The sequence below is a fragment of the Oncorhynchus masou genome, unplaced genomic scaffold (assembly GCF_036934945.1).
Source record: "Oncorhynchus masou masou isolate Uvic2021 unplaced genomic scaffold, UVic_Omas_1.1 unplaced_scaffold_8244, whole genome shotgun sequence".
In the NCBI taxonomy this organism is placed as follows: domain Eukaryota; kingdom Metazoa; phylum Chordata; class Actinopteri; order Salmoniformes; family Salmonidae; genus Oncorhynchus; species Oncorhynchus masou.
Window position 1 is genome coordinate 701 of NW_027014724.1, and position 11,184 is coordinate 11,884.

Below are 11,184 nucleotides of genomic sequence, written 5' to 3' on the forward strand. Positions count from 1 at the left end.
TGCACGATGTTCTAATCTAACATTCTAATCTATATCTGCTTAATATGTAAATTATGTCAGTGTTGGAGCCCCTGGCTATCCATAAATGAAGAAAAAAACAAGAATATGGTGCCGTCTGGTTTGCTTATTAATATAAGGAAATGTAAATTATTTATAGATTTATAAGTATCAAAAATGTATATTTAAAACCAAATACTTTTAGACTATTGCTCTAGTATTTTACTGGGTGACTTTAACTCTAAAGTAAAGATACATTAATAGAAAATGACTCAGTCATGTATAACAATTTTTCCAACACTGCACAGGTTCTGTGTATAAGCCATTTAGTAATAACTTTTATCCAAAGCGATTTAGCTACGATCATGTTTGCTTCGTCCCGCAAATTATTGTTCCGAGAGATACTGAATATGCCGCTGTTTAGTGGAAACGTTTGATTTTTTCGCAAGTTTGATTGTTGAGATACTGAATATGCCGCTGTTTGTTATTTTCGTTTGATCAAGGACGCAAGACTCCAGTAAGGAAGATAATCTGCAACGAGTCATATGTATCAACAATAGTTCGTTGTGGGACAAAGCAATGTCCATACACATGGGTGCTCCCAGGAATCGAACCCATAATTCTTGCGTTGCAAGCGCCATGCTGTACCAACTGAGCTACAGGACCACAGACAACAATAGCCAAGTTTACGTTTCTCAAGATTAGAATACTTGTGTTGTAGCTTCACAGTAACACGTGAGTTAACGTGCTAGCCACAGTAGCTAGCCAGGGCTACAGTTTGCACCCATGACATACTTGTGACATACAGTTAATTCACGTTTAGCTCATGTCATTTGTAATAACTGTCTCTCTGAAGTTTATTTTACTGCCACCACGGTGAACCACGCGTATTTCTGCGTGCGCCACCACCTTTTCTCATTTCAACTATGACCCTTCGCCTCTGACCCAACAATACATGGCATGCTTCTGTCCTCATTTATTCAAAACTGGTTCGTAGTCGCCCTCAAGAGTTCTTCTCAAATTACTGCATTTGATTTGTTATTTCAAAAAATGATTTTACCTTATTTAACGAGGCAAGTCAGTTAAGAACACATTCTTATTTACAATGTTATCTATTGCTCATCATTGGTGTCATTACTTATTTATTTGTTGTTTCATCACATTTTTGTACAAAAAAACGGAAACGGAAACTATGAATTGATTTGATTTGAAATATGATCCTTGCAAAGATAAGAGCAGTAGGCTATTTATCATAATTCTACCGAAACTATAATAATAATAGGTGACTCCATAACATATTAATTACGAATCTTGATATCAGGCAATAGGATCTATGTGTATTTATAGCGAAAACCTGTTCTGTAAAAAAAATGTATATAATTGGCCATTATAAACTGGGTGTTTTGAGCCTTGAATGCTGATTGGCTGAAAGCTGTGGTATATCAGAGCGTATACCACGGGTATGACAAAACATTTATTTTTACTTTTCTAATTAAGTTGGTAACCAGTTTATAATGACTGTGCGTTGTGTCATGTGTAAGAACAGCTCTTAGCTGTGGTATATTGTCCATATCCATGAGCATTTAAAGAATGGTCTAATTTCTTCCAGAGTTTAAACGAAGATGATCCACATGATCATCAACGTTTGGAAGGTCAAGTCCAGAAAATGAAGAATGATATCCTGGGTTTAAACTATCCAGAAGATAGTGAAGTGAAGGATCCCCTGCCTCAGATCGAGCTCAAGGCTGTGACAAGGAGAAAAGTTAAGGTGAGAGACTAGACTGGGGACTTAGTCCACACTTTAAACCTGTCCAATACGCCATATCACATGTTAATATAATAATAAATATCTGGGGACTTACCTGCCACACTTTTAAACCTGTGGCCAAGCGCCATGCCATATCACATGTTGTGAGGTTGGAGGATAAATTGTCCTTACAACAGACTTCCATCTCTTAATATTCAATCACCAATTGTTTACTGTAGCTCTTCTCAAAGGCCTGTATACCAACGGCAACATACAGTATGTCATTGACTGTATTGTCTTTTTAGACCAAGAGGAAGACCAGTGCCAACAGGTCCACAGTTGAACAGAGCACTGATACTGATGCAGCTGAGAGAGATTTTGTTGATAATCAGAATGATGAAGAAGAGGATGAGGTGAAGAAGGATCCTCTGCCTCAGATGGAGCAGGATGCCGTGAAGAGAAATAAAGTGAAGGTAAGGGAATAGATTGAGCAGAGATGTGGATATTTGTGATATCTTTCATATCTATAACCTGCCCCTACAGCATGTTGTTCTGAGGAAGGTAAATTGCCCATGCAATACCCTTTTATCTCCTAATAGTAAATCTAGGGCTGACCCCATTTGTTCGACAGTTTGGTCAATAGGCTGTTGGTTGACTGGGATTTCTTAAGTCGAGCAGCTGCAAAAGTTTTCTTTCTTCATGGTGCACATGGACACCTGTCTGATTTGCACCTGTCTCAGTTGACTACTCTATTGCTGAGGCCACAGGGATGGCACAGTCCATCACGCTAAGACGTGATACTGAAATTGTATATGGTTATATTATGTTAAAATAATGGTGCAACACTAATAAATCAAATATTATTTTATAACAAATGAGCTTTCTCCTGCATTGGATACGGTTGCTGTCCGTGGTTCTGAAACATAATCTTCAGTGCTCCGGAGAATTGCCGCCCTTTCCTATGTTGCTATGTGCATAATAACAAAGTTAACCAGCATATTGGGATTGAGAACAATGCTGCAGAGGCAGCAGCAGCAGCAGAGATGGGGAAACAGCCCTGGCCTTAGCCTAATTGTCTAAGAAAATTGAGGAGATAGGAAAACCCAACTAAATTAGGTCTATAATCAATAGCCTAATTGTTAAATGTTCCTGGCTTTGTAAATCATCCATATATATATTACCAGTCAAAAGGTTTTTTCTTTATTTTTACTATTTTCTACATTGTAGAATAAGACATCAAAACTATGAAATAACACATATGGAATCATGTAGGTATCAAAAAAAATCTATTTTATATTTGAGATTCTTCAAAGTAGTCACCCTTTGCCTTAATCACAGCTTTGCACACTCTTGGCATTCTCTCAACCAGCTTCATGAGGTAGTCACCTGGAATGCATTTCATAAATTAACAGGAATTTAACAACTGCATAGGGATATGTTTTGGATGACTGGCTGCGAATGTTTATTGAATTGTTTTATTTCTGCCTTTTCTATTCCAGACATTCTGAAATTCACTAAAGCATCCCATGTATGTAACTTTAGTCTTTCACTTTTCAATGATTGTTAAAAATTAAGTATTAAGTAAAGTAAGTAAAATTAAGTAAAGGAATTTCTTTCCTTCTTAATGCATTTGAGCCAATCAGTTGTGTTGTGACAAGGTAGGGTTGGTATACAGAAGATAGCCCTATTTGGTAAAAGACCAAGTCCATATTATGGCAAGAACAGCTCAAATAAGCAAAGTCCGTCATTACTTTAAGACATGAAGGTCATTCAATCCGGAAAATTTCAAGAACTTTGAACGTTTCATCAAGTGCCAAAAACCATCAAGCGCTATGATGAAACTGGCTCTCATGAGGACCGCCACAGGAAAGGAAGACCCAGAGTTAACTCGGCTGCAGAGGATAGGTTCATCAGAGTGAACTGCACCTCACATTGCAGCCCAAATAAATGCTTCACAGAGTTCAAGTCACAGACACATCTCAACATCAACTGTTCAGAGGAGACTGCGTGAATCAGGCCTTCATGGTCAAATTGCTGCGAAGAAAGCACTACTAAAGGACACCAATAAGAAGAAGAGACTTGCTTGGGCCAATAAACACGAGCAATGGACATTAGACTGGTGGAAATCCAAATTCCAACAATGTCTTTGTGAGAGTGGTGTACAGATGATCTCCGCATGTGTGGTTCCCACCATGAAGCATGGAGGAGGTGTGATAATGTGGGGGGTGCTTTGTTGGTGACACTGTCTGTGATTTATTTAGAATTCAGGGCACACTTAACCAACATGGCTACCATAGTATTCTGCAGTGTTACGCCATCCCATCAGGTTTGCGTTTAGTGGGACTATCATTTGTTTTTCAACAGGACAATTACCCAACACATCTCCAGGCTGTGTAAGGGCTATTTGACCAAGAAGGAGAGTGATGGAGGGCTGCATCAGATGACCTGACATCCACAATCACCCAACCTCAACCCAATTGAGATGTTTTGGGATGAATTGGACAGCAGAGTGAAGGAAAAGCAGCCAATAAGTTCTCAGCATATGTGGGAACTCATCAAGACTGTTGGAAAAGCATTCCAGGTGAAGCTGGTTGAGAGAATGCCAAGAGTGTGCAAAGCTGCCATCAAGGCAAAGGATGGCTACTTTGAAGAATCTCAAATATAAAATATATTTAGATTTGTTTCACACTTTTTGGTACCTACATGATTCCATATGTGTTATTTCATAGTTTTGATGTCTTCACTACTATTTTACAATGTAGAAAATAGTAAAAAAAAAAAAGCCTTGAATGAGTAGGTGTGTCCAAACCTTTGACTGGTACTGTATACATATATACAGGAGTAAGACAGATATAGCTTCTGTTGCCTGTTTGAGTATTTGTTTAATAGCCTACTGATTCTGTGAGCACCAAGCCTCATGAACCGCCAAAATGTTGAATTAAGCAATTTCACAGATTCGGCTGTTTTTAATCTTTGCTATGCTGTAATAATACAGTGTCACCATCGGGCTCTTTCTTGAGTCATTTGTGTGTCTTAATTATTTAATCAAACAGTGGGCTTAAAGCATCAGACAAGCTCAGTGCCTATGTAGGTGATTGTATTCAAACACATAGGGTGTGTCTGACATGGAAAAATACATTGTAACATTAGAACAGGAAGTCTCTCGGTCTATAAATAATTGATTTCGTCAGGGACAGCCCTATAATCATTCTTACCCTTGCTCTACTCAAAGGGCCGTATTGGAATGGCTTCATACAGTATCTACGTGTATATCATTGACTGTATTGTTTTTTTAGACCAAGAGGACCAAGAGAAACAAAGTGCAGCAGATCACTGATACAGATGCAGGTCATAAATTAAACTCTAATTTCACTGAATGTAATCCTTTTGCATGTAAATGTGATTTAGTATGGACATCTATTGAGCAGAGGTAATACATACTTGCCTTAGAATGATACATGTTTTCTGACTTCTTTACCTTGGTGAATGCTGCTTTGCACACAGGTCCCTCTACATCTGTGGAATTCTCTGGGATGGCAGTTCAGGGGGCATCTCACCAGCGACAATCTAATGAAAAGATCCTAAGTGAGTGTGTCTCCAGGGCCTGTCAGACCAGGGCTCTTGACCTCCCGCCAATCGATCCGGATGCTTTCAACCCGATTATCATCCGGTTTCTGGAAAAACTTACTGAAGAGTATGTCCAAACTTCTATTGTAGTATTTGAATGCAATGTCATCTGGAGGATTTTATAAATTGTATGTGTGTTGGTGTGCCTTTTGGTGCTAAAAACATCTAATTATCTCCTGTAGGCAATGGAGGCAGTTAAGCATTGGCAGGATGGACCCTGTAAGTCCCTTAACCTTGAAAATGATTCATAGATATATTAATAGATGTTTCAAGAAAATTAGATACAAGCCTTTTATCTATCTACAGTATCATCCACATTATCACAAACAGTTATATACAAAGAGCTTTTTTGTCATGTCTTATTATGTCTGTTCCTGTCCTTTCTCTTCACTCTGTCTCTCTCTGCTGGTCTTATTAGGTTACCTTCTCTTTCTCTCCTTCTCCAGCTGTTCCTCATCTCCCCTAACTACCTCGTTCACCCTTTCCCCACTTGTTCCCTTTTTTCCCTCTGATTAGGTCTCTATTTCTCTCTCTGTTCCTGCTACTTTCGGTGTCAGATTCTCGTTTGTGTTTCTCATGCCAGAAGCAAGCTATCGTCTCGTTTGCTTCCTCCTAGTCCTATCCTGTCGGAGTCTGCCTGGCAGGTGCATCCTGTACATTACTAACTGTCTTTCATTTGCACTGTGTCCAGTTCATCTGATGCTACGTGTGATCAGGTACCACCGTTCCTCTATGACCCGCGCCTACCCAGAGCAACCTGCAGCCTGTCGCCACTACCCAGCTATTCTCCTCTGCTGCTAAGAGGGGGACTCTCTTGCTATTCATCAGAGGGACTTTATGTTTCATTTGTCGCCCTCTCTGCGGGTAGTCTATTGTGCCATTGTCAACGTCGGAAGAGGATCTATGCCTTTCCTGTTTTCTCATTAAAGAACACTGTTTCTGTTAAACCGCTTTTGGGTCTTCACTCAAGTGCATAACAGAAGAATCTGACCAAAAATGGACCCAGCGACTCCGGATCCATTTCACTCAGCCGTCGAGATCCAGGGAGCGATGCTAGGCAGACACGAGGAGGAATTGTCTGCTGCTCGACATGCCGTTGAGACCCTGGCCGCCCAAGTCTCCGACCTCACAAGACAGATTCACCATCTCCGCCTCGATCCACCGCCCACTTCCAGGGTTTCCGAGTCTCCGGAGCCCAGAATCAATAACCCTCCGTGTTACTCTGGGGAGCCCACTGAATGCCGCTCATTCCTCACTCAGTGTGATGTGGTGTTTTCTCTCCAGCCCAACACTTACTCCAGGAGCACAGCTCGCATCGCCTACGTCATTTCTCTCCTTACCGGACGGGCACGTGAGTGGGGCACGGCAATCTGGGAGGCGAGGGCTGAGTGTATTAACCAGTATCAGGACTTTAAGGAGGAGATGATACGGGTTTTTGACCGTTCTGTTTTTGGGGAGGAGGCTTCCAGGGTCCTGTCTTCCCTATGTCAAGGGAATCGATCCATAACGGATTATTCTATTGAGTTTCGCACTCTCGCTGACTCTAGTGACTGGAACGAGCCGGCTTTGCTCGCTCGTTTTCTGGAGGGTCTCCTCGCTGAGGTTAAGGATGAGATTCTCTCCCGGGAGGTTCCTTCCAGCATGGACTCCTTAATAGCACTCGCTATTCGCATAGAGCGACGGTTTGATCTTCGTCGCCGAGCAAGTGGAAAGGAGCTCGCGTTCTCCGTTGCCCCCCTCTCCGCATCACTGCCACCTGCCGCATCACTGCCACCTTCCTCCGCCGGCTCGGGTTCTGAGCCTATGCAGCTGGGGGTATCCGCATCTCGGCTAAGGAGAAGGAACGGAGAATCACCAACCGCCTCTGTCTCTACTGCGGCTCCGCTGGTCATTTTGTCACTTCATGCCCAGTAAAAGCCAGAGCTCATCAGTAAGAGGAGGGCTACTGGTGAGCGCAACTACTCAGGTCTCTCCTTCAAGATCCTGCACTACCTTTCCGGTCCATCTCCGCTGGACCGGTTCATCTGCTTCCTGCAGTGCCTTGATAGACTCTGGGGCGGAGGGCTGTTTTATGGACGAGACCTGGGCTCGGGAACATGACATTCCTCTCAGACAGTTAAGGGATCCCACGGCCTTGTTCGCTTTAGATGGTAGTTCTCTCCCCAAGATTCAGCGTGAAACGCTACCTTTAACCCTCAATGTCTCTGGTAATCATAGCGAAACCATTTCTTTTTTAATTTTTCGTTCACCTTTTACACCTGTTGTTTTGGGCCATCCCTGGCTAGTTCGCCATAACCCTTCTATTAATTGGTCTAGTAATACTATCCTATCCTGGAACGTCTCTTGTCATGTGACCTGTTTAATGTCTGCTATCCCTCCTGTTTCCTCTGTCTCTTCTTCACAGGAGGAGCCTGGTGATTTGACAGGGGTGCCGGAGGAGTATCACGATCTGCGCACGGTGTTCAGTCGTTCCAAGGCCACTTCTCTTCCTCCACACCGGTCGTATGACTGTAGTATTGATCTCCTTCCGGGAACTACTCCCCCCGGGGTAGACTATACTCTCTGTCGGCTCCCGAACGTAAGGCTCTCGAGGATTATTTGTCTGTATCGCTCGACGCCGGTACCATAGTCTCCTCCTCCTCTCCCGCCGGAGCGGGGTTTTTTTTGTTCAGAAGAAGGACGGGTCCCTGCGCCCCTGCATGGATTATCGAGGGCTGAATGACATAACAGTTAAGAATCGTTATCCGCTTCCTCTTATGTCTTCAGCCTTCGAGATCCTGCAGGGAGCCAGGTTTTTCACCAAGTTGGACCTTCGTAACGCTTACCATCTCGTGCGCATCAGGGAGGGGGACGAGTGGAAGACGGCGTTTAACACTCCGTTAGGGCACTTTGAATACCGGGTTCTTCCTTTTGGCCTCGTTAACGCTCCAGCTGTCTTTCAGGCACTAGTTAACAACGTCCTGAGAGACATGCTGAACATTTTTGTTTTCGTTTACATGGACGATATCCTGATTTTTTCACCGTCTCTCCCGATTCATGTTCAGCACGTTCGGCGCGTCCTCCAGCGCCTTTTAGAGAACTGTCTTTATGTGAAGGCTGAGAAGTGCACTTTTCATGCCTCCTCTGTCCCTTTTCTCGGTTCCGTTATTTCCGCTGAGGGCATTAAGATGGATCCCGCTAAGGTCCAGGCTGTCATTGATTGGCCCGTTCCTAAGTCACGCGTCGAGCTGCAGCGCTTTCTTGGCTTCGCGAATTTCTATCGTCGTTTCATCCGTAATTTCGGTCAGGTGGCAGCTCCCCTCACAGCCCTTACTTCTGTCAAGACGTGCTTTAAGTGGTCCGTTTCCGCCCAGGGAGCTTTTGATCTTCTCAAGAATCGTTTTACATCCGCACCTATTCTTGTTACACCTGACATCTCTAGACAGTTCGTTGTTGAGGTTGACGCGTCAGAGGTGGGCGTGGGAGCCATTCTTTCTCAGCGCTCCCTCTCTGACGGCAAGGTCCACCCTTGCGCGTTTTTTTCTCATCGCTTATCGCCGTCGGAACGTAACTATGATGTTGGTAATCGCGAACTGCTCGCCATCCGCTTAGCCCTAGGCGAATGGCGACAGTGGTTGGAGGGGGCGACCGTTCCTTTTGTCGTTTGGACTGACCATAGGAACCTTGAGTACATCCGTTCAGCCAAACGACTTAACCTCTTGAAACTCCCCATCCCGGATCCGGGATTGTGACTAAGCCTCAGGCTCATTAGCATAACGCAACGTTAACGATTTCTGAAAATCGCAAATAAAATTAAAATAATGCGTTTGCTCTCAAGCTTAGCCTTTTCTTAACAACACTGTCATCTCAGATTTTCAAAATATGCTTTTGAACCATAGAAATTGACTAATTTGTGTAAGAGTATGCAAAGCTAGCATAGCATTTTGTGTAGCATGTAGCACGCAACATTTTCACAAAAGCCAGATAACCAAATAAATAAAATCATTTACCTTTGAAGAGCTTCTGATGTTTTCAATGAGGAGACTCCCAGCCACATACCAAATGCGCAGTGTTTCCTGAAAGCGTCTGTGTGTAGGAGAAATCGTTCCGTTTTCTACATTGCGCCTGGCTACCGAAACGAACCGAAAATGCAGTCACCTACAACGTGAAACTTTTTCCGGATTAACTACATAATATCGACCGAAACATGGCAAACGTTGTTTGGAATCAATCCTCAAGGTGTTTTTTCACATATCTCTTCATTGACATGCAGTTCGTGGAAGCTTGCTTCTCTCTCTGGCAGGTGACTTTTGCGCACCAATTTCGGCGCAGGACACCGGGCGGACACGTGGTAAATGTGGTCTCTTATGGTCAATCTTCCAACGATCTGCCTACAAATACGTCACAATGCTGCAGACACCTTGGGGAAACGACAGAAAGGGCAGACTCATTCCTCTTGCGTTCACAGCCATATAAGGAGATCATGAAAGACAGAGCCTCAAAAATCCTTGTCATTTCCTGGATGCCAAGTCATCTTGGTTTTGCCTGAAGCTCACGTTAAAGGGCACGCACAGAGAAGATATTTGTATTTCTGGACACGTCAGAGTGTTTTCTTTCGAACAGTAGCAATTATATGCATAGTCGAGCATCTTTTTGTGACAAAATATCTTGTTTAAAACGGGAACGTTTTTCTTCCAAAAATGAAATAGCGCCACCATAAGTGTAAGAGGTTAATGCGCGTCAGGCTCGTTGGGCTCTGTTTTTCGCTCGTTTCGAGTTTGTTATTTCTTATCGTCCGGGCTCAAAGAACACCAAGCCTGATGCTTTATCTCGTCTCTTCAGTTCTTCTGAAGTCTCCACCGACCCCGAGGGGATTCTCCCTGAGGGGCGTGTTGTCGGGTTGACTGTCTGGGGAATTGAGAGGCAGGTAAAGCAAGCACTCACTCACACTCCGTCGCCGCGAGCTTGTCCTAGGAACCTTCTGTTCGTTCCTGTTCCTACTCGTCTGGTCGTTCTTCAGTGGGCCCACTCTGCCAAGTTAGCCGGCCACCCCGGCGTTCGGGGTACGCTCGCTTCCATTCGCCAGCGTTTCTGGTGGCCCACTCGGGAACGTGACACGCGTCGTTTTGTCGCTGCTTGTTCGGTCTGCGCGCAGACTAAATCCGGAAACTCTCCTCCTGCCGGCCGTCTCAGACCGCTTCCCATTCCCTCTCGACCGTGGTCTCACATCGCCTTAGATTTTATCACCGGACTGCCTTCGTCAGCGGGGAAGACAGTTATTCTTACGGTTGTTGATAGATTCTCTAAGGCGGCTCATTTTATTCCTCTCGCTAAGCTCCCTTCTGCTAAGGAGACGGCACAGATCATCATCGAGAATGTTTTCCGAATTCATGGCCTTCCGTCAGACGTCGTTTCGGACAGAGGCCCGCAGTTCACGTCTCAATTTTGGAGGGAGTTTTGCCGTTTGATTGGGGCTTCCGTCAGTCTCTCGTCCGGCTTCCATCCCCAGTCTAACGGTCAAGCCGAACGGGCCAATCAGACTGTTGGTCGCATCTTACGCAGTCTTTCTTTTCGTAACCCTGCGTCTTGGTCAGAACAGCTCCCCTGGGCAGAGTACGCCCACAACTCGCTTCCTTCATCTCCTTTTCAGAGTAGCCTCGGGTACCAACCTCCGCTGTTCTCATCTCAGCTCGCCGAGTCCTGCGTCCCCTCCGCTCAGGCTTTTGTCCAGCGTTGTGAGCGCACCTGGAAGGGGGTCAGGTCTGCACTTTGCCGTTATAGGGCGCAGACTGTGAGAGCCGCTAATAAGCGTAGAACCAAGAGTCCTAGATATT

General features: G+C 44.3%; 1 protein-coding gene across 1 annotated transcript; it reads left to right on the plus strand.

The window, feature by feature from the left end:
• Positions 1-1,430: 1,430 nt before the first annotated feature.
• On the plus strand, positions 1,431-5,676 carry LOC135537726 (uncharacterized; the record flags this gene model as incomplete). Its single annotated transcript, XM_064963759.1, has 5 exons — positions 1,431-1,765; positions 2,050-2,217; positions 5,041-5,092; positions 5,249-5,438; positions 5,554-5,676. Coding segments are annotated over exons 1-5 (635 nt in total), but the record flags the coding sequence as incomplete, so codon positions are not given.
• Positions 5,677-11,184: the final 5,508 nt, after the last annotated feature.